This window comes from Mastigoproctus giganteus, chromosome 5 (assembly GCF_048544385.1).
Source record: "Mastigoproctus giganteus isolate SK-2022 chromosome 5, ASM4854438v1, whole genome shotgun sequence".
Classification (NCBI taxonomy): domain Eukaryota; kingdom Metazoa; phylum Arthropoda; class Arachnida; order Uropygi; family Thelyphonidae; genus Mastigoproctus; species Mastigoproctus giganteus.
This window is the reverse complement of record NC_143579.1, coordinates 35,951,424-35,976,527: the sequence shown is the minus strand read 5'-3', so window position 1 is coordinate 35,976,527 and position 25,104 is coordinate 35,951,424. Positions and strand designations below refer to the sequence as shown.

Here is a 25,104-nt window from a genome sequence, read left to right as displayed (position 1 = left end):
TAATATTTCTTTCTACCTACCTTTGTAAGCGACAGACATTTTTGGTTATTTAGAAGACAAGCAAGTACTTTTATTTGATTATTAAACCTTTCTTTCTAATTTTCAATCTATTTTTTTTTTTTTTTTTTTTTTTTCAATTCTAGCATGGCTTCCACAGCGTCTCAAAAGAAAACTGAACCAAAAAAAAAAGAAAAATTATAGAAGGAGGAATATTGTTCAATGAAAAGTAGACAAATAACTACATTTTTGTCGAAGCAAATACTAGGGCAATCTGCTTAATTTGTAGGGAATTTGTGCCAGTTTTCAAAGGCTACAATTTGAAAAGGCATTACATGCAAAAACATGCTGTGAAATTTAGTGTGTATCAAGGAATGTGTCATAAAGACAAAATAGCGGAACTGAAAAAAAGTCTATCATCTCAACAAAGTTTTTTTTAAAAAAATAACAATTCAAACGGATTCTATTGTAAAAGCTAGTTGCAAACCTGATAGCAAAAAAATCAAAACTGTATGCCGATGGTGAGTTCATTAAGCAATGTATGGAAAGCGTGGCAGATATAATTTGCCCTGATAAAAAAGGTTATTTTTCTAAAATCAGTTTGTCTCACCAGACTATAGCCAAGCGAATTGATGAAATAGGAAAATCTATCAAAAAAGGTTTAGAGAGTGGAGCTGCTAGTTTTAAATTTTATGCTTTGGCAATAGATGAAAGTATTGATGCTACTAATACAACTCAATTGGCAATTTTTATTAGCGGTATTGATGACGAATATAATATCACTGAAGAAATGGCTTTTTTAGTGCCATTAAAAGATCAAGAGATTTATACGAAGCAGTGAAAAATACGTTAAAGCGATTTTCTTAGTCCACTGTGAACATATCTGGTATAGCCACTGATGGCGCCCAGGCAATGATAGGTAAAAGAGATGGCCTTGTAAAATGAATAGAAGACGATGCAATTGCCACCCAAAATTTACGTATGATGAAATATCACTGAGAAACTAAGAAATATTGTTCAAGGTTTAGGCCTAAATGGATGTCAGATGAACTAATGAGACATATGGCGGAGAAGAAAAATGCATGGGATACATATAAATTAACACATAACACAGAAGCCTATGATAGATATAAGCTGGTCTCTAACCAAGTCACAAAGGAGGTTAGGCAGGCAAAGGCAGATTATGAGAAATCTTTGGCAAAGGAGGCAAAGAAAAACAGCACAGAGTTCTTTACTTATGTAAACTCTAGAAGGAAGGGGATGAATCAGATTGGGTCACTTGATATCGATGGTTCAACTGTTGATGATCCTGCTCAGGTAGCTAGCAAACTAAATGAATATTTTGCATCAACATTCACACATGAGGAGTTATTCATCGAGGGGAATGCCAGAGGTGTATTCAACTCTGGCAGTAAGCTAAATAATCTTGTAATAACTGAGAGTAAAGTGGAGGAGAAATTGTTGAAGATAAACACAAGAAAGGCACCTGGGGTGGATGGGATCTATCCAGTTATATTAAAGGAGACAGCAAAGGAAGTAAGCAAACCCTTAGCCATAATTATGAGAGCTTCCTTCGACTCAGGGGAGGTACCCATAGACTGGAGATGTGCAAATGTGACCCCAATTCACAAAGGAGGAGCAAAGGCTGACACAAGTAATTATAGACCTGCGAGTTGAACTTCTGTTCCAGGAAAATTAATGGAGGCGCTGGTTAAAGAAGCACTGCAGGATCATCTAGACAAGACTTTAGTTATAGCTCGGACACAGCACTGTTTTGTTAAGGGGAAGACTTGCCTGACCAATATGATTGGATACTATGATGCAGTCACAAAAGAGCTGGATGCAAGGAATAACTTTGATATTATATACTTGGATCTTAGAAAGGCTTTTGATACTGTTGCACATGGAAGACTGCTGCACAAATTGGAGCAGTGTGGCATTGGAGGCAAATTGCTGCTCTGGATAAAGGAGTGGTTGAGGGGGAGAAGACAGAGTGGTAATCAACGGACACTGCTCATCGTGGACTAATGTTATTAGTGGAGTCCCTCAGGGTTCAGTGTTGGGTCCATTATTGTTTTCTGTATTTATAAATAATAGTGATGATGGTATATCAAGCTTAATGTCCAAGTTTGCAGACGATACAAAGGTTGGCATAATTGTTAAGAACACTATTGACGCTATGCTGCTGAAACAAGATCTGGAAAGGTTGAGCAGATGGGCCGAGAGATGGCAAATGAAGTTTAACACTGACAAATGTAAAGTACTACATACGGGAAACTGCAACGTATCAACTATGTGGTACTACACAGACAGTGGTAGAGAATGAAAAGGACCTGGGTAATTGTGCAGGCAGATATGAAGTTCTCTGAGCAGTGCAGACGGGCTGCAAGAGTAGCTCATGGTGTCTTATGAATGATATACAGGAATTTTTATAGCAGGGATAAGGAGGTGATTATTCCCTTGTATAAGGCAATGGTCAGGCCACACCTTGAGTACTGTATTCAGGTCTGGAGGCCTCATTTCAAGAAGGATGTAGAGCTGCTGGAACGAGTACAAAGAAGGGCAACAAAATTAGTGAATGGAACAAAGGGTTGCTCTTACGAAGAAAGGCTTAAGTTTTGCAAATTACAGTGTCTGCAGACTAGGCACCGATGAGGTGATCTGATAGAGGTGTATAAAGCCTTGAATGGTTTGAGCAGGCTCAATGCTGATGGGATTCTTCCTCTTGCTCAGAATAATCACCTGAGAGGGCATAAATTCAAATTGAGGAAAGACAGATGTAGGATAGATGTGCAGAAATTTGCCTTTAGTTAGCGGTTAGTTGGTTGGTGGAACAGACTTCCAACCCTTGTTGTGAAAGTTGATAGCCTAAATAAATTTAAGGCTCAGCTGGACAGGTTTTTCAAACAAACGGAGGGGTGAAGTGGAATTTTTCTTTTTCTTTTTTTGGCTGATGCTGCATAAGCTTTCTTTCTTGCATCATATGCCTCTACTAATGCTAATGCATAGTACAGCAAGAAAATTTATGCACAAAAACTTTAAAGATGGTTGGTTTGTTTGTTTGTTATTTGGTTTTTAGGAGCATTAGCAACTAAGGCCATATTGCTCAGGGATATGAGGTGGTAATTCCCTGACCTTTCCGCATCCTCCGTATTTGGTGGTGATGGGCTCGAACGCCGGTCTAATCAAGAAGTGTGTGCTACGCACTGCTGCTCCTTCCAACCTGGCTATGGAGGCGCCACTTTAAAGATGGATAACGTCATGCAGATTGTCATCAAGGATGTAAATTTCATAAGGGCCAAGGGATTGAATCATCGCCAATTCCAGGAATTCCTTAAATTTAAGGATGCTGACTATGGGGACATCATTTACTTTTCAGAAGTAAAATGGTTAAGTTGAGGTAAAATGTTGAAAAGATTTTATGATTTGCAAAATGAAATCAAGTCGTTTATGGAATCAAAAACAAAATTTGTGCCAGAACTTGATGATGAAAACTGGCTCACAGATTTGGCATTTTTAGTGGACTTGACCGCTCATTTAAATTAGTTAATCATGTGTCTTCAAAGAGAAAACCAACTGATCAATATAAATGTTTCAAACTATAACAGCGTTCGAAATGAAACTGAAACTATGGCAATCTAAAATTAAGGCAAACAATTTTATGCATTTCAACACATTGGCTAAACACGGTCCTGTGAACAATGAAAAATATGCAGCCTTGCTTTTCGATTTGATACAGGAATTTGAGAACAGATTTGTTTCAAGATTTCTGGAAAAATCATCAATTTTTGGTATATTTGCGACTCCGTTTTCAGTCAACATAAACATTTTACCTGCCAATTTTGAAATGGAATTCATAGAGCTACAATCTGACATTCAACTTAAAGAAAAATTTGATCATGTCTCTTTACTGGACTTCTATAAGATATATCTTCCCAGAGAAAAATATCCCTCGCTTCACAATCATGCCTTATTCATGTCATCGCTATTTGGAAGCACCTACATTTGTGAGCAGCTATTTTAAGGATGAAGCACACGAAGAATAAAACTAGAACCAAAATATCTGATGAGCACCTTGAGAACTCACTGAGAATTGCAACTACTTCCATCAAACCAAATATCAAAGCATTAGTGTCTCAAAAACAATGTCGAATATCTCACTAATTTCATGTTGCTGTCTTGTCTTTTACTTTTATAATAAAAAATTCATGAATTAATGAAGTTTAAATTACTTAAATATGTTAACTATATATTCTACGTTTTTTTGCTCATCAGATATCAGTAGTGTTAGTGTATTTTATGTGTTGACCAAAACAACTCGTCTTCTTCCAATGTGGCCCAGGGAAACTAAAAGGTTGGACACCCTGCTATAAATTATTACATATTAAACAATGTAGTCTTAAGTCCATTAGTAAAAGTGATGCCCACTCTGAAATGGTTCTAATATTATAAATACAGCCTATAACCCACGCAATACATTGTTTTAATATTTAAATATAGCTAATAATTCATGCAAAGAAGCCTTCCAAAACATTGCATAGTAAAATTTTGAAGTCTTCTCTACTGGCTCAATTGACAAATGATGATAGAAAAGACTAGTCCAACAGTCTCTAGTGTCACATGGTTTTGTTAGCGTTTATTTAACGAATCTAAAAAAAAAACCTGTTCAATGATTTCATATTATGATAAACTCGATATTAAATGAACAGGTAAATCGCTACTTAATTTAAATATTGTGGGAAAGCAATGTTTTATTTTAAAAAAAAAATTAAACAATATATATATATATATATATATATATACTGTATATATATATTTTTTTTTTGCACAAAGAGTTGAAATCAGCAACTGCCACTGTGATATGTACTACACAGAGTGACAAAGAAAATTACACAATAAAGAATTTGTAATTCATAGTTAATTAACACCAAGGTTTACATGTAAATAATCCTGCACAATGGCTCATATAGAGACAGCAGCTCTTCATATATTCAGTAATCTATGTGTGATAAAAAAATTATGCACTGGTAACTAAAAATTAAAACAATGTGCAACGTATATGAAACTTCTACTCCAAATTCATTCACTCCAAAACATTCAAACGCTTGTCTAGTTCTGCCTTGAACTTATTCAAGTTGGTGACCTCCACTAAGACAGATGGAAGTTTGTTCCTGCAATGAACCACCTGCTGGCTAAAGGCAAATTTCCACTGCCTTTCCTCAAATTTGAATTTATGTGCCCCCCAGGTACATAATCTCAACAAGTGGAAGAATCATTGAAATTGCTGAAACCATTCAAGGCCTTATAACACATCAATCAGATCCCCTTGCAGGCGCATAGACTACAGACACTGCAATTTGCAAAACTTTAGCCTTACATGGTAACAGCAACCCTTTGTTCCATTCACCAATCTCGTTGCCCTTCTCTGTACTCATTACAGGAATTCTACATCCTTCCTAAAATGGGGTCTCCAGACTTGTATGCAGTACTCAAGATGTGGCCTGACCACTGCCTTATACAAGGGGACTTTTGATTCTCCACGACTGAGTGCAGTACCACACAGCTGGTACTGTTACTCTGGGGCAACTGCTACCCATATGCAGTACTTTACATTTCTCAATGTTAACCTTCAGATGCCATATCTCAGCCCATCTGCCCAACTTTTCGAGATCCTGTTACAGTAGTGTACTGTCATTACTATCATTAACAACCTTGCCAACCTCAATATCATCTGCAAACTTGGATATTAACCCTTATAAACCTTCGTCAATATCATTGATAAATACAGAAAACAACAATGTGCCCAATTCCGAACCACGAGGGACTGCACTAATAATATTAGTCCATGAAAAGCAGTGTCCATTGATTCCAGTGTCCACTCTGTCTTCTACCACTGAAACATCCCTTTATCCATAGCAGCAACTTGCCCTTAATGTTATACCGCCCTTAATGTTATACCGCATTAGTCTTCCATGTGCAAGAGTATCAAAAGCTTTCCTGAAATACTTGGATTTTAGGAAATACATCAAAATTATTTTTTGCATCCAGTTCCTTTGTGACCACATAGTATCCAATCAAATTCATCAGACAAGGCTGTCCCTTAACAAACCCATGCTGTGTCTGAACTATAAACTGCAGTCTTGTTTAGATGATTCTGCAGTGCTTCTTTAACCAGTGACTCCATTATTTTCCCCAGAAGAGAAGGTAAACTAACAGGTCTGTAATTAATCGTGTCACCCTTTGATCCCTCCTTTGTGAGTTGGGGACACATTTGCACATCTCCAGCCCATGGCAACCTCCCCTGAGTACAAGGAAGCTTTCATAATAATGGCTAAAGGTTTGCTTACTTTCTTTGCTGCCTCCTTTAATATAACTGGATAGATCCCATCCACCCTAATATTATTTTCTTATATTCAACTTCAGCAATTTCTCCTCCACTTAGCTCTATGTTATTACATAAATCATTTAGCTCCCTGCTAGAGTTTGATAAGCTTCTGGTTTCCATTTCCCTACAGAATTCCTCAAGTTTGAATGTAGATGAAAAATACTCATTCAGTTTATCAGCTACCTCAGCAGGATCATCAACAATTGAACCATCAATACCAAGTGGACCAATCTGATTCATCCCCTTCCTTCTAGAGTTTACATAAGTAAAGAAGAAACTCTATCTGCCATGAGTTTCATTAGTTCATCTGACATCCATCCAGGCTGGGACAAAAAACTACTAAAACTAAAACTTAAAAAACTAATCTTTGGAAACTACTAGGTTTTTTGTCCCAGTTGGGACAAAAAACCTAGTAGTTTCCAAAGTTACTTCCCATTTTGAATTTGCTGTTGGTAACATCATCAGTTGGTCCCATTGCATAGAATTTAAAAACTGTCTGAGACCACTGTAGTCACCTTTACAAAAGCAAAAACCATTCCCTTTGCCCCTGATAGAAATTACACCTTTGAGTAAATTCTGTGTCACACACTGTGATCACTGCCAACTAGTGGTTCCTTTATCTGCAGATTCTTAATGCAAGAAGAATCACTAATGATTATCATATCAAGAGTATTACTCAATCTAGTTGTTTCTAACATGCTACTGTAGAAAACAATCATCCAAAAAATCGACAAATGCCTTGCTAATGTGCGAGTGACCAATCCACAAGTTCCAGTCAATGTCTGGGAAGTTAAAATCCCCCATTGTAAGACAATCTGATTCATTGCCCAATCTATTTCTCTGTACAGTTGTTCATTGTACTCATCAGTCATTAGGCCTATGACACACACTCCTACTCTTGATTTTGCTTTCTCAGTGCTTATGTCACACCAAACTGACTCAACATTGCACTGTCCTCCCATGTCAACTGGATGCACTTCCTTAGATTTTGTTTCTCTTAACTAACAGTATAATCCTTCCTCCCTTCCTGTCCTGTCTGTACACATTGTACTCCTCAAATTCTAATTCTGCATTACTTATATCTGTGTGACACCACATCTCTGATATCCCAACAATATCTGCATTTGATGCCTTGACCAGCATCTCAAATTCATCGAATTTGTTTACTAAACTCCTAGAATTGGAGTTTAGTAAATGCAAGTATACGTGTGCTTGTTCTTACACTTAGTTATCTTAACACAGCCCATGTATTTACTTGTTCCATGATAACTGCCAGCAGTCCTGAAAATCCCCCAGCACTTTGCTTTCCAGGCTGTTGCTCATTCCGGTAGAAGCAGTGCAAAAATCACTTACCTCTGCAGATACTGTTAATCTATTAGTCTGTGAATCCCCCCCCCCCCGAAGCTAGTAGTTTTCCAACCCACCTAAGACTGCCTCGAACAGCATCAGCAAATATTCTTGCACCCTTTCTATATAGGTGTATCCCATCCCTGTAAAAACAGTCTCTCCTGTTAACAACAAGCACAGACCATACTGAGAAAAATTCTACCCCATGAGCCTCGCACAATCTCTCCAGGGCCAAATTGATTGACAAGGTTCTCATCATATACTCCCTCCTATTGTGTCTCGGCAGAATTGCAGACACTTTCAAATTTAACTCTAGCGTGTGACTTTTTTTGAACATTGACCTGTACTTGTTAAGTAAGTCTGCAGATTTTGTACTCTTAATGTCATTGGTGCCGACGGGTACAACAATATCACCCTTTGTGCCCTTAAAAGATATCTGCTCTACGTCATCAACTTTTGCCGCAGATATACCCCAGTCCTATTCCATCTATCATTTTTGCACAATATATTTCCCGTCTCCCTGACAATACCTAGATCTTGTGGGATCAGCACATTCTGCCTGAAGATAGCCACTGTGTTGCCTGATGCACAAGAGTGAGTTCTGGAGTTGAGTTGCGCAGCTGAGAGCTTGATGGCTCCCCCATTTTAATTCCTTCAAGGGCATCTACTCTACTCTTCAAACTTTCAGATCCCATCAGAACGCTGAGTTGGCACCAAATTTCTTGACACTCTCTGCACCAAGCACACACAATATCTCCTTGGCTAGATAATGTCCTCTTCCAGAAAGGTCCGCAAACATTTCACAATCTGCAAATTTTTTTAGGCTATGATGTGTTGGAGAATCATCCCCCCCCCCTTTGGTTCTTCCCCAAACCACAGCACTACTTCTACTTTGCTTCTTGCTTAGCTGCTCTAGTCTGGGGCATGATTTCCATTTAAATACTATTTAATTGATTAAAAATTAAAATTAATAAGGTTATAAATTAAATTGACAGTATGACGCTAAGCTAATGCAGTGGTACATATTACACTATCTAGTTCTTATATTAAAGCTTAATCTATCAAGTTCGCGATATATGCTATTGTGCTACACTATACCGTAACGATCACATTATTAAATCAGTTATATACTTAGCTAAATATAAAACATATATGCCAACAAGTGATTAAAACCTTCAAACTACTTATTTATCACAATTAAAACCCTACTATTCTTCTGCACTACTGGTTACGTTCTATGATATTCGCACAAAAGCACTGATACAATAGGGGTACGAGCAGTGAGTTGTAACTTACAAAAATCAGTGGCTAAATTTAAAAAATAAGCTAATGAACACTCCTAAGTTTATTTAATATGTTTCTAAAAACACAATTTAATATGTTAATTAATCAAAAATACGGTAAAAATTTCCAAAAAAACCTTATCTGTCTGCAGGAGCTCGAAACTTCATATCAAATACATGCAACTCGTCAAATGGTGAGCAGAAGGATGACCATATGAGGAAAGACTCCACTTATGTGGGTTACAGAAATGGTAACCAGGCACCTCAGAGGTGACCTGACTGAGGTTTGTAAGGCTCTGAGAGAGATTAGTAAAATGAATGAAGGTGGAATTCTCGCTGTTATAAAGAATTCCAGAACTAGGGTCATAAATTACAGGGGTTGAGGTTTAGATTAGATTGTAGGAAGTTTTCTTTTGTTTGCTGGAACAAGTTGCCCTCACAGGTAGTTGAGGCTGACAGTTTGAATAAATTCAAAGGTTAAGGTTGATGACGTTGTAGAGCGAATATCATCTTTTAAGGGCACAAAAGGTGATATAGTTGTACACGTTGGCACTAATAATATTAAGAGTAGGAGACCGGCAGAATTACTTAACAAGTACAGGTCACTGTTGAAAAAAAGCCGTGAATTAGGGTTGAATTTGAAAGTGTCTGCAATTCTGCCCAGACACGATAGGAGGGAGTATATGATGAGAGCCTTGTCGATCAATTCGGCCCTGGAGGGATTGTGCAAGGCTCAAGGGGTAGAATTTTTTTCAGCCTGGACTGTACCTGTTAACAGGAGAGATTGCTTCTACAGGGATGGGATACATTTAAATAGAAAGGGTGCAAGAATTTTTGCTGATGCTGTCGAGGCAGTGTTAGGAGGGTCGGAAAACTGCTAGCTTGGGGGGGAGACAAAGACCAATAGATTGACAGTAGCCACTGGCAGAGGTGAAAGAGATTCTTGCACTGCTTCTATTAGAATGAGCAGAAGCCTGAAAAACAAGATGCATGGTATTTCAGAGACTGCTGGGAGCCATTGCGGTACAAGTAAACACATGGATTGTATTAGGGTAGCTAAGAATAGAAACAGGTGCAGGTATACTTGCATGTACACCAATGCTAGGAGTATAGTAAATAAATTTGATGAATTTGAGGTATTGCTCAAAACATCGAAGGCAGATATTGTTGGGATATCAGAGACGTGGTGTCACACAGATATAACGGATGCAGAACTGCAATTTGGGGAGTACAACGTCTACAGAAAGGATAGACAGGATAGGAAGGGTGGAGGGGTTATGCTATTAGTTAAGAAACACATAAAAACCAAGGAAGTGAAGCCAGTCGACATCGCTGGACAGTGCAGTGTGGAGTCAGTTTGGTGTGACATAAACATTGGGAGATCAAAATTGAGAGTAGGAGTGTGCTATAGGCCTAATGACTCTGATGAGTATAATAAGGAACTGTACAGGGAAATAGAGTGGGCCAGTAAATCAGAGTGTCTTCTAATGGGAGATTTTAATTTCCCAGATATTGACTGGAATTTGGGGGCTGGTTACTCACACACTAGCAGGGCTTTTGTGGATTTATTGGATGATTGTTTTCTACATCAGCATGTTCGGGAGGCAACTAGAGGGAGTAATACTCTTGATTTGATTATCAGCAGTGATTCTTCATGCATTAAGAATCTGCAGATAAATGAACCACTAGGTGGCAGTGATCACAGTGTGCTGAAGTGGGATTTACTCAAAGAGGTAACTACCATTAGGGGTAAAGGGAAGGGTTATTGCTTCCGTAAAGGCGACTACGATGGACTGAGACAGTATTTAAATTCTATACAGTGGGACCAACTGATGATGTTACCAACAGCAAATTCAAAATGGGAAGCATTCAAAGAACTTATCTTGGAAGCTACTAGGCTTTACATACCAACTAAGAAATATTGTTCAAGGTTTAGGCCAAAATGGATGTCAGACGAACTAATGAGGCATATGGCAGAGAAGAAAAATGCATGGGATACATACAAATTAACACATGACACAGAAGCCTATGATAGATACAAGTTGATATGCAACCAAGTTACAAAGGAGGTTAGGCAGGTGAAGGCAGATTACGAGAAATCCTTGGCAAGGGATGCAAAGAAAAACAGCAAAGAGTTCTTTACTTATGTAAACTCTAGAAGGAAGGGGATGAATCAGATTGGTCCACTTGATATTGATGGGTCAAGTGTTGATGATCCTGCTCAGGTAGCTAACAAACTAAATGAATATTTTGCATCGACATTCACACATGAGGAGTTATTCAGCAAGGGGAATGCCAGAGGTGTATTCAACTCTAGCAGTAAGCTACAGAATCTTGAAATAACTGGGAGTAAAGTGGAGGAGAAACTGTTGAAAATAAACACAAGAAAGGCACCCGGGGTGGATGGGATCTATCCAGTTATATTAAAGGAGGCAGCAAAGGAAGTAAGCAAACCCTTAGCCATAATTATGAGAGCTTCCTTGGACTCAGGGGAGGTACCCATAGACTGGAAATGTGCAAATGTGACCCCAATTCACATAGGAGGATCAAAGGCTGACACAAGTAATTATAGACCTGTGAGCTTAACTTCTGTTCCAGGAAAATTAATGGAGGCACTGGTTAAAGAAGCACTGCAGGATCATTTAGACAAGACTTCAGTTATAGCTCAGACACAGCATGGTTTTGTTAAGGGGAAGTCTTGCCTGACCAACTTGATTGGATACTATGATGCAGTCACAAAAGAACTGGATGCAGGGAATAACTTTGATATTATATACTTGGATCTTAGAAAGGCTTTTGATACTGTTGCACATGGAAGACTGCTACACAAATTGAAGCAGTGTGACATTGGAGGCAAATTGCTGCTATGGATAAAGGGGTGGTTGAGGGGGAGAAGACAGAGAGCGGTAATCAATGGACACTGCTCATCGTGGACTGATGTTATTAGTGGAGTCCCTCAGGGCTCAGTGTTGGGTCCATTATTGTTTTCTGTATTTATAAATGATATTGATGATGGTATATCGGGCTTAATGTCCAAGTTTGCAGACGATACAAAGGTTGGCAGGGTTGTCAAGGACACTACTGACACTATGCTGCTGCAACAGGATCTGGAAAGGTTGAGCAGATGGGCTGAGAGGTGGCAAATGAAGTTTAACATTGACAAATGTAAAGTACTACACATGGGAAACAGCAACCCCAGAGCAACGTATCAACTCTGTGGTCCTACACTGACAGTGGTAGAGAATGAAAGGGACTTGGGGGTGGTTGTGCAGGCAGATATGAAGTTCTCTGAGCAGTGCAGACGGGCTGCAAGAGTAGCCCATGGAGTATTGTCAATGATATACAGGAATTTTTCCAGCAGGGATAAGGAGGTGATTATTCCATTGTATAAGGCGATGGTCAGGCCACACCTAGAGTACTGTATACAGGTCTGGAGGCCTCATTTCAAGAAGGATGTAGAGCTGTTGGAACGAGTACAGAGAAGGGCAACAAGATTAGTGAATGGAACAAAGGGGTGCTCTTACGAAGAAAGGCTTAAGTTTTGCAAATTACAGTGTCTGGAGACTAGGCACCAGCGAGGTGATCTGATAGAGGTGTATAAAGCCTTGAATGGTTTAAGCATGCTCAATGCTGATGGGATTCTTCCTCTAGCTCAGAAAAATCACCTGAGAGGGCATAAATTCAAATTGAGGAAAGACAGATGTAGGATAGACGTGCGGAAATTTGCCTGTAGCCAGCGGGTGGTTGGTTGGTGGAACAGACTTCCATCCCTTGTGGTGGAAGTTGATAGCCTAAATAAGTTTAAGGCTCAGCTGGACAGGTATTTTGAACGAACAGAGGGGTGAAGTGGAAGTGGGTTTTTTTTTTTTTTTTTTGGCTGATGCCGCATAAGCTTGCTTTCTTGCATCAAATGCCTCTACTAATGCTAATGTTAACTGCATAGTTACCTGTGAGGGGGGGGGAAGCATATAATTTGCATTTTTCTTATCTACTTGGGGTTGGTGAGTTTTTTTTTTTTTTTGGCAGTGCAGCAAAAGCACATGGCTTCCTTGCACCTGGGGTGGATGGGATCTATCCAGTTATATTAAAGGAGGCGGCAAAGCAACTAAGCAAACCATTAGCCATAATTATGAGAGTGTCCTTGGACTCAGGGGAGGTTCCCACGGACTGGAGATGTGCAAATGCATCCCCAATTCACAAAGGGGAGATCGAAGGGTGACACGAGTAATTACAGACCAGTTAGTTTAACTTCTGTTCCAGGAAAACTAATGGAGGCACTAGTTAAAGGAACACTGCAGGATCATCTAGACAAGAATTCAGTTATAGCTCAGACGCAGCATGGTTTTGTTAAGGGCAGGTCTTGCCTGACAAATTTGATAGGATATTATGATGTGGTTACAAAGGAACTGGATGCAAAATATAATTTTGATATCATATATTTGGATTTCAGGAAAGCTTTTGACACTGTTGCGCATGGAAGACTATTGTACAAATTGGAGCAGAATGGTATTAAGGGTAAGTTGCTACAATGGATTAAAGAATGGTTAAGTGGGAGAAGACAGAGGGTGGTAATCAATGGGTGCTGCTCTTCTTTGACTAATGTTATTAGTGGAGTCCCACAGGGTTCGGTGTTAGGTCCACTGTTGTTTTGTATATTTATCAATGATATTGATGAAGGTATATCAGGCTTAATGTCGAAGTTTGCAGATGATACAAAGGTTGGCAGGGTTGTTAATGGCAGTAATGGCAGTGTGCTACTGCAACAGGATCTAGATAATTTGGGCAGATGGGCTAAGAAGTGGCAACTGAAGTTTAACCTTGACAAATGCAAAGTACTGCATATGGGTAGAAGTAACCCCAGAGAAACGTACCAACTGTGTGGTACTACACTTAAGGTGGTAGAAAATGAAAAAGACCTGGGAGTAATTGTGCAGTCAGATATGAAGTTTTCTGAGCAATGCAGACAAGCTGCCAAGGCAGGTCATGGGGTTTTGTCAATGATATATAGGAATTTTGCTAGCAGGGAAAAGGAGGTGATTATCCCTCTGTATAAGGCAATGGTCAGGCCACGCCTTGAGTACTGCGTACAGGTCTGGAGGCCTCATTTTAGGAAGGATGTAGATTTACTTGAGAGTGTACAGAGAAGGGCAACAAGATTGGTGAGGAGAATGAAGGGATCCTCTTACCAAGAGAGGCTTAAATTCTGCAAATTGCAGTGGCTGGAGACTAGGCACCTGCGCGGTGATCTGATTGAGGTATATAAGGCCTTGAATGGGTTGAGCATGCTGAATTCTGATGGGATCCTTCCACTTGTTCAGATTACGAACCTAAGGGGGCATAAATTCAAATTAAGAAAAGACAGATGTAGATTAGATGTGCGGAAATTTGCCTTTAGCCAGCGGGTGGTTAATTGCTGGAACAAACTTCCATCTGTCGTTGTGGAAGTTGATATGTTGAATAAATTTAAGGAGGAACTGGACAGGCATTTGGAGGGAATGGTGTGATTTTTTTTTTTTTTTTTTGCTGATGCTGCATAAGCTCATACACTTGCTTTCTTGCATCAAATGCCACTGCTGCTACTACTACTACTACTACGTGGCAAATACTATTATTACTACTATATCACTATCTCATCCTTTATCTAAAAACTTTGAATGGATTGGGTAAGCTCAATGTTAATGGCACTCTTGCTCTTGCTGAGAGGAAGAATGAAGGGGGCATAAATTCAAATTGAGGAAGGATGGTTGCTGGATAGATGTGTGGAAGTTTGCCTTCAGCCAACAGGTAGTTGATTGTTGGAATACTGTCTGTTGTTATGGAAGTGCATAGTGGAAAAAACTCAAGGAAAAACTAGACAAATTCTTGGAGTGATCAACAGGTCAAGTGGGTAGTGTTTCTTTTTTTTTTTTTTTTTTTTGGCTGATGCTCTATAAGCTTGCTTTCTTGCATCATCTGCCAATTTCCATTTATGGGTAAACCAAGTTACTAATATTAACTTGGTTTACCAATAAATGTACTAGGCATAACACTTAAATATAAGAATATTGCGTATCACAATTGGCTTGTAACCAAATTCCTGCTTTATTTTCTGCCTACACTAAAACATGCAACAGTTGTAAAAAAAAAAGTTATTAATTAATCCAAACTTGATTTTGAACAGGCTAAGAGAAGGAAACTTGCTTCTTGTGCAAATGATAGTCAACCCTTCTAGTCTGGTAGTTACGTTTCAAGCCAAAGCTACTGAATGCAACTTCTGTCCATCAATTCTTCCACCTCTGTTTTAACCTGATGGTTTTCTTGCATCTCAGCTGTGTAAAGCTGACTTATTAATATTCTACTTTTCCGCTAACTCTTACATTTATGACCTTGGTAAATTACCCCCTACCCTACCAAACAAACTATACTCAATGCCTTCCATGTCTAACACAAGGACATTAAGAAGGATTTTGCATAATCTTCATGCCAAGAAAGCTCCATGTACAATGACAGTTCTCCACTTTTTCTCAAAACGTGTGGTCCTCTTCACTCCTCCTCTGTGTCACCTTTTTATACTTTCTTATTCCACTGGTGTTTTTCTTTCTGCATGGGTTTATATCCTGAAAGTTCCTTAAAAAAGGGTGACAAAACCCTCTCTTCCAATTTATCATCCCACTGCACATACCTCTAGCCTTCACTAAGTAATGGAGAAACCCATCAACTGCCAATGATTAACCTACCTTGAGACCTTTCATTTGATCAGTGATCACCAATATGGATTCTGTAATTGTTGTTCCACTGGTAATATAATGGCTTGTGTTATTCATCTTTGAACAAATTATATGAAATAATTCAGTACAATATAAGCAATTACTCTTAATATTTCCAAGGTTTTAGAGCATGTTTGGCATAAACAGCTCCTAAACTCATCATGTATTTTGCCATTGGCATTTTTGCAATTGGACAGCCAGGTTTCTCTCTCTGACTGATAACTGCAGGTTATTGCAACTGACACCATCTTTTAATTTCTCATCTAATACCACTGTTCCTCAAGATTCAGTTCCTTCTCCCACTCTTTTCCTCATATATTAATGACATTCTTCTGCTGACCAGAAATAATATTCACACTTTTCACCTTCCAGTTTAAGAAACAGTACCCTGCACAAACATATTTAACTTCTTGAATATCCATCATCAATTTCTTAAATATGGTGTTTTGGTAATTCTTCAATGGGACAAAGTGCACTAGATTAGTTTCAGTCCACCTAAAAGTCAGTCCCATGTTATTTACTGCAAAAATAGAGCTTGCTGCTCTCATTCTTGTCTTTGAGAATGTTCAGACTTCTAAATGCCATATTTCATTATTGGGATTACCCTTCTAATCTCTTTTGGCATAAACACATCACAAATATCACTTCCTCTGCATTGCTTTTATTCTAAACAGATAATGATTCTGTACAAATCTGAAATCTGGCCTACTATGGAATACTGTTCCCATGTTAGGAATAGTGCCCCTAAAACTTCTCTGAAGTTCCTAGATTATCCAAAAGAGGGCAGCCAGATTACTCAATGATCTGTCTCTTACAAACTGTCACAACTCAAAATCATACAGATGTTCAGTTTCTGCTGCTCGAGTTCTTCATAGGTCCATGGACACGGCTATTGTGAAGTATCATCAAAATTAAGTGGTCACCTCCCTCATTTATTTCTCCTCCTCCTCCTGTTTTCTGGAACAATCTTCCTTCACATATATTTCCCAAAAATTACAGTTTACAGAAATTCAAGTCTAATGTCAAGTACTTTCTGCCTACTCAGCCTTTAAGCCAAACACAGTATTCTAAAATAATATATGTTCTTTTACCTTTTGTGTTCGAGTAAATTGACTGAGAAATAACATTCTACTTACCTTAAAGGAATATGGGAAACTGTCATGTGTATTACTGAAAATGAAATCATAAACATAACAAAACTTTTACCTATGTGCACTTGTGTCAGATGCAGTTACATTGTCAAGATATATGGGGTCAAAAGGGCTTCAATTTTAAAACTCAGTAGCACTGACAACATTTATGAAATTTTCTTACAATTTTTTCTTCTTCTTCTGATCAGTAAAATTCATAACAGTAAAATATCTCACAATCAGAGTAGTTTTGGTTTATTTAGCAGAGGCATATGATGCAAGAAAGCAAGCTTATGCAACATCAGCCAAAAAACCCTTCCCATTTCACTCATCCATTTGCTCCAAACTTCTGTCCACTTCTTCCTTGAATTTATTTAAGCTGTCAACTTCCACAACAACAACAGATGGAAGTTTGTTCCAGCAATCAACTACCCACTAGCTTAAAGGCAAATTTCCACACTTGTCTTTCCTCAATTTGAGTTTATGTCCCATCAGGTTTGTAATCTGAGCAAGAGGAAGAATCCCATCAGCACTGAGCCTGCTCAAATCATTTAAGGCCTAATACACTTCAATCAGATCAACTCGCAGGTGTCTAGTCTCCAATGCTGAAATTTGCAGAACTCAAGCCTTTTTTCGTAAGAGCACCTCTTTGTTCCCCTTACCAGTCTTGTTCCCCTTCTTTCTACTCGTTCTAGCAACTCTACTTCCTTCCTAAAAAGAGATATCCAGACCTGTATGCAGTACTCAAGGTGTGGCCTGACCATATTGCCTTATACGAGAGGATAATCATCTCCTTATCCCTGCTAGCAAAATTACTGTATATCACTGACAAGACCCCATGACCTGCTCTGGCAGCCTGTTTGCAACACTCAGAAAACTTCATATCTAACTGCACAATTACCCTCAGGTTTTTTTCATTCTCCACTACTCTGAGTGTATTACCTCACAGTTGGTACATTTCTCTGGGGTTACTGCTACCCATATGCAGTACTTTGCATTTGTATCCTGATAGCCACAAAAACAAAAAATCCTGATACCCACAAAAACAACTGAATTGGCAATCCTTCAAGCTTCTTAAAAGTGCTGTTTATACTACATGAACAACTACATAGGTTAGACTAGTTTACAACTAATAATTTAAGAAGAATATTAATCATGAACTACACCAAATTTAGGTGGATATTTAGGACTCTTGCTACCTCCACATTTGATGACTTCTTCCATCCTGCTGGCTTCTTCCTACTGCAATGTATCATTTGTAACATGTTTGAGGGGGAACTAGAGGGAGTAATATCCTTCATCTGATTATCAGCAGTAATTCTTCATGCATTAAGAATTTGCAGATAAAGGAACCACTAGGTAACAGCGACCACAGCGTACTGATGTGGAATTTACTTAAAGATGTAACTAGCATCAAGGGTAAAGGGAAGGGCTTCTGTTTTCGTAAAGGTGACTACAGTGGTCTCAGACAGTTTTTAAATTCTATACAGTGGTATCAACTGATAATGTTACCAACGGAGAATTCTAAATGGGAAGCCTTCAGGGACTTAACCTTGGAGACTACTAGGCTTTTTGTAACAACTAAGAAATACTGTTCAAGGTTCAGGCCTAAATGGATGCCGGATGAATTGATGAGGCTCGTGGCAGAGAAGAAAAATGCATTGGATGCATATAAATTATAAGGCACAACAGAAGCCTATGGCAAATATAAACTAGTCTGTAATCAAGTCACAAAGGAGGTTAGGCAGGCGAAGGCAGATTACGAGAAATCTTTGGCAAAGGATGCAAAGAAAAACAGCAAAGAGTTCTTTACTTATGTAAACTCTAGAAGGAAGGGAATGAATCAGATTTGTCCCCTTAACATAGATGGTTTGCCTATTGATGATCTCGCTCAAGTAACTGATAAACTGAATGAGTACTTTGCATCTACATTCACACATGAGGAGTTATTCAAGGAGGGCAATGCCAGAAGTTTATCAAACTCTAACAGGAAGTTAAGTGATTTTGTAATAACTGAGAAGGGAAATTGTTGAAGTTAAACATAAAAAAGGCACCTGCGGCAGATGGAATCTATCCAGTTATAATGAAGGAGGCAGCAAGGGAAGTAAGCAACCCTTAGCCATAATTATGAGCGCGTCCCTAGAGTCCGGGGAGGTCCCCATTTCTTTAAATGACAGAAATAATAGGAAAGCTAGTGGTTACTGAACAAGAATGTTGAAACTGTAGTATAGACAATATATATATATATATACATTATTTTTATAATATGATGGAGAAAATTATAGTAAGAAAATCATGTTAAGATATCATGTTAAGTTATATACCTTGATAGATCTATAGAAAACATATAGGATAATATAATGTACAAAAGTTAGTATACAAAAGGATAATACACAGTGATGAGAAAAACATTATGGCTATCTATCTAATATGATGTTGGTCCTCCACGTGCAGCCAAAACAACTCATATACGACGTGGCATGGATGCTACAAGATTTCTAAATGTGTCTTGTGGTATCTGGTCCTTTCAGCAGATCTATCAGCAAATCCTTTTAACTTTGGTAAGGTCCGTGGTTGAGACACTGCAGATAGGAGTTGCTGTTCCAACACAAACCACAGATGCTCGATGGGATTGATGTCTGCAGAATTTGGAGACCAGGGCAATACCTGTAAGTCTTCCTCCTCATGTTCTGCGAACCAGTCTCGAACAATCCGGGTGATGTGGCATGGCACATGGATAAAATATAAAAAATGTTTGTTGTTGTTGTTTTGGTTTTTAGGAGCATTAGCAACTAAGGCTTTGGGTCAGAAAACTGCTAGCTTGGGGGGAGACAAAGACTAATGGATTAACAGTAGCCACTGGCAGAAGTGAAAGAGATTCTTGCACTGCTTCTATTGGAATGAGCAGAAGCCTGAAAAACAAGATGCAGGATATTTCAGAGACTGCTGGAAGTCATTGCGGTACAAGTAAACACATGGGTTGTGTTAGGGTAGCTAAGAATAGAAACAGGTGCATGTATACTTGCATGTACACCAATGCTAGGAGTTTAGTAAATAAATTTGATGAATTTGAGGCATTGCTCAAAACATCAAAGGCAGATATTGTTGGGATATCAGAGACGTGGTGTCACACAGATATAAGGAATGTAAGGAATGCAGAACTGGAATTTGGGGAGTACAATGTGTATAGAAAGGATAGACAGGACAGGAGGGGTTATGCTATTAGTTAAAAAACACATAAAATCCAAGGAAGTGAAGCCAGTCGACATTGATGGACAGGGCGGTGTCAAGTCAGTTTGGTGTGACATAAGCATAGGTAAATCAAAATTGAGAGTAGGAGTGTGCTATAGGCCTAATGACTCTGATGAGTATAATAAGATACTGTACAGGGAAATAGAATGGGCCAGTAAATCAGAGAGTCTTATAATGGGGGATTTTAATTTCCCAGATATTGACTGGAATTTGTGGGTTGGTCACACACACTGGCAAGGCTTTTGTGGATTTATTGGATGATTGTTTTCTACACCAGCATGTTCGGGAGGCAACTAGAGGGAGTAATACTCTTGATCTGATTATCAGTAGTGATTCTTCATGCATTAGGAATCTGCAGATAAAGGAACCACTGGGTGGCAGTGACCAGTGTGCTGAAGTGGGATTTACTCAAGGAGGTAACTACCATCAGAGGTAAAGGGAAGGGTTTTTGCTTTCGTAAAGGCGACTATGATGGTCTGAGACAGTATTTAAATTCTATACAGTGGGACCAACTGATGATGTTACCAACAGCAAATTCAAAATGGGAAGCATTCAAGGAACTAATCTTGGAAGCTACCAGGCTTTACATACCAACCAAGAAATATTGTTCAAGGTTCAGGCCTAAATGGTTGTCAGATGAACTAATGAGACATGTGGCAGAGAAGAAAAATGCATGGGATACATACAAATTAATGGGTGACATGGAAGCCTATGATAGATATAAGTTGGTCTGTAACCAAGTCACAAAGGAGATTAGGCAGGCAAAGGCAGATTATGAGAAATCCTTGGCAAAGGATGCAAAGAAAAACAGAAAAGAGTTCTTTACCTATTTAAACTCAAGAAGGAAAGGGATGAATCAGATTGGTCCACTGGATGTTGATGGTTCAACAGTTGAGGATCCAGCTCAGGTGGCTAACAATCTAAAGTATTTTGCATCTACATTCACACATGAGGAGTTATTCAGGAAGGGGAATGTCGTAGGTGAAGTAAACATTGGCAGTGAGCTAGATGATTTTCTAATAACTGAGAGGAAAGTGGAGGAGAAATTGTTGAGGATAAACATAAAAAAGGCACCCGGTGTGGATGGGATCTATCCAGTTATATTAAAGGAGGCAGCAAAGGAAGTAAGCAAACCCCTAGCCATAATTATGAGAGCTTCTTTGGACTCAGGGGAGGTACCCATGGACTGGGGATGTGCAAATGTAACCCCAATTCACAAAGGAGGATCAAAGGCTGACACAAGTAATTATAGACCTGTTAGTTTAACTTCGGTTCCAGGAAAATTAATGGAGGCACTGGTTAAAGAAGCACTGCAGGATCATCTGGACAAGAATTCAGTTGTGGCTCAGACACAGCATGGTTTTGTTAAGGGCAGGTCTTGTCTGACCAATTTGATTGGATACTATGATGTAGTCACAAAAGAACTGGATGCAGGGAATAACTTTGATATTATATATTTGGATCTTAGAAAGGCTTTTGATACTGTTGCGCATGGAAGACTGCTGCACAAATTGGAGAAGTGTGGCATTGGAGGCAAATTGCTGCTATGGATAAAGGATGGTTGAGTGGCAGAAGACAGAGAGTGGTAATCAATGGACACTGCTCAACGTGGACTAATGTTATTAGTGGAGTTCCTCAGGGTTCAGTGTTGGGTCCATTGTTGTTTTCTGTATTTATAAATGATATTGATGATGGTGTATCAGGCTTAATGTCCAAGTTTGCAGACGATACCAAGGTTGGCAGGGTTGTTAAGGACACTACTGATACTATGCTGCTGCAACAGGATCTGGAAAGGTTGAGCAGATGGGCTGAGAGGTGGCAAATGAAGTTTAACATTGACAAATGTAAAGTACTACATATGGGAAACAGTAACCCCAGATCAACGTATCAACTCTGTGGTACTACGCTGACAGTGGTAGAGAATGAAAAGGACCTGGGGGTAATTGTGCAGGCAGATATGAAGTTCTCTGAGCAGTGCAGACGAGCTGCAAGAGTAGCTCATGGTGTGTTGTCAATGATATACAGGAAATTTTCTAGCAGGGACAGGGATGTGATTATTCCCTTGTATAAGGCATTGGTCAGGCCACACCTTGAGTACTGTATACAGGTCTGGAGGCCTCATTTCAAGAAGGATGTAGAGCTGCTGGAACGAGTACAGAGAAGGGCAACAAGATTAGTGAATGGAACAAAGGGTTGCTCTTACAAAGAAAGGCTTAAGTTTTGCAAATTACAGAGCCTGGAGACTAGGCATCAGCGAGGTGATCTGATAGAGGTGTATAAGGCTTTGAATGGCTTGAGCATGCTCAATGCCGATGGGATTCTTCCTCTTGCTCAGAATAATCACCTGAGAGGGCATAAATTCAAATTGAGGAAGGACGGATGTCGGATAGACGTGCAGAAATTTGCCTTTAGCCAGCGGGCAGTTGATTTGTGGAATAGACTCCCATCGCTTGTTGTTGAAGTTGATAGCCTAAACAAATTTAAGGCTCAGCTGGACAGGTATTTCGAACGAACGGAGGGGTGAAATGGGAGTAGTGGTGGTTGTTTTTTTTTTTTTTTTGGCTGATGCTGAATAAGCTTGCTTTCTTGCATGATATGCCTCTACTAATGCTAATGCTAATGCTAAAAGGGCCATATTACTCCGGGGATATGAGGTGGTCATTCCCCGACCTTTCCGCATCCTCCGTATTTGGTATATAAAAAATGTAAAACCATATAATATTATATTTTATTTGATTTTACATATGATTTAACTCTTAATAGAAGAGTTTACAATGATGCTACAGATGAATTCCACTGCAACATGCATCCTCACCAATTCCAGTAATAAAAAATCCAATTTTCTTGAAGTTTTTTTTAGTAGTTCAAGATTGAACTCTTTGTTTTCTTAAAATTAGATATTATAAGGGGAAAATCTTAGAAAGAATTAAAATTTTAAATGAAATACACAACTTTGAAATACTAACAAAAATACACAACTATAGAATTAGGCATCACCATAGCCAAGCGGCCTGTGAAAGTACAGAGTTAGAGAATCCATTGCATACATTCAAATCCAACATGATGCAAACATACAAAAAAAATTCACAAAAATCCTACTCATCTGACTTTATATAGAAATGTCCTGTAGTATAAGCAAAAAAAATTATTTTTATTTATATTAAAATCAATGAAATAATATACAATTTAAGATAGTAAAAAGAAAAATATTACCTCCCAGCTCTTCCTCTACGCTGTTGAGCATTAGCCAAGGAAACCCACTCTGGTTGTAGAGTTGAAAGATTTGTGTTTTCATCGAAAGATGTCATCTTGATTTTTCCAGCATCAATTACATATACAATATCATCTATAGTTATGCTAGAAATTAAATCATACATTTATCAGTGATTCTACAAGATACACTACACACAATATGCAGTCACAAAGCCTACAATTAGTGAGGGATACAAATTTTGCCTATGATAGGATCACCACAAGTGGTTTTGACATTGCTTTCTGAATGGTTAAAGTTTACCAGTATTCAACATTTAGGGCAGAAAATTTTACTTGGCATACTAGAAAGCACATAGGGTTGCAGCACTACTGCTTATGAGCTAGGTAAGGCCCCCCACGAACCAATTTAATCAGCTATTGTTGGATATTAATCAGCCTCATGTCAGTTGCTAAGTTAATTCCCATTTGGATAGGAAGCTGGTGATTATAAAAATTTTTTATGATAGTTTTTAGGCTCAACAGCCCATGTCACTTCAGTCACATCTGGCCTCCTCAATAAAATAACTATCAACCCTGCTGCAAAACTAAGCTATAGCTCATGTATTAATTCTGAACACAACTTTGAAACTGAAATTAACTACCATCCTGTTGCTAAGTCACTGTAGCACTTTTCAAATTTTCCTCAAGTGTAAATCAATTATCAAGTGAAAATTAAATAACATTTCTTCCCCCAAGCAAATAAAAATTCCTTTAGCTAGCGGGTAGTTGACTGCCAGAACAAACTTCCACCTGTCATTGTAGAAGTTGATAGTTCAATAAATTCAAGACAGAACCAAACAAACATTTGGAACAAACAGATGGGGTTTTTTTTTTTTTTTTGCTTATGCTGTATAAGCTTGCTTTCTTGCATTATATGCCTCTACTAATGCTAATGCTAAAATGTTGTCGGATGCTAAGGGGTATTTATGCTGTATAAGCTTGCTTTATTGCATCATATGCCTCTACTAATGCTAATATGTTGTCGGATGCTAAGGGGTATTTATGCTGTATAAGCTTGCTTTATTGTATCATATGCCTCTACTAATGCTAATATGTTGTCGGATGCTAAGGGGTATTTATGCTGTATAAGCTTGCTTTATTGCATCATATGCCTCTACTAATGCTAATATGTTGTTGGATGCTAAGGGGTATTTATGCTGTATAAGCTTGCTTTATTGCATCATATGCCTCTACTATTGCTAATATGTTGTCGGATGCTAAGGGGTATGGAAAGAAATAAAAATGTGTAACCTCAGGGCAATTCAATTTTCACTAGCAGCAAACTCTGCCAGTGGAATTGCTTCATGGAATTTTTGTTTTCTTGAAATAAAGCCTTTGTGCCTGATGCTTTCAAATAATTTTTTTATTTTACTTGATTATCCAAGAAAAAGAAGAATGATGATGATATCCCAGCTCAGGACCCTGCCCATACTCACCAGATGTGAGCCACTGGGGTTATTTTGCAATGAGCATAATGAACACATCCTGTACAAAGCATATTTGCTTATTTTGCAATAAACATAATGAACACACACGCGCGCGCGCGCGCGCCCGCTCTCTCTCTCTCTCTCTCTCTCTCTCTCTCTCTCTCTCTCTCTCTCTCTCTCTCTCTCTCTCTCTCTCTCTCTCTCTCTCTCTCTCTCTCTCTCTCCCTCCCTCCCTCCCTCCCTCCCTCCCTCCCTCCCTCCATTCAAAAATAGTAAGATATGCAA

At 38.7% G+C, this 25,104-nt stretch overlaps 1 protein-coding gene across 2 annotated transcripts in view; it reads right to left on the bottom strand.

The window, feature by feature from the left end:
* LOC150085302 (ATP-dependent DNA/RNA helicase DHX36-like) overlaps nucleotides 1-25,104 on the bottom strand; it is a 458,954-nt gene that overhangs the window by 143,799 nt on the left and 290,051 nt on the right. For both annotated transcript variants that reach the window (XR_016546967.1, XM_090373980.1), the window contains exon 15: nucleotides 23,354-23,497. Coding sequence is in view for 1 of the 2 variants with exons in the window: in XM_090373980.1 (XP_090230106.1) it covers nucleotides 23,354-23,497 (144 nt within the window). In the remaining variant the exon portion in view is untranslated. The remainder of the gene's footprint in view (nucleotides 1-23,353; nucleotides 23,498-25,104) is intronic.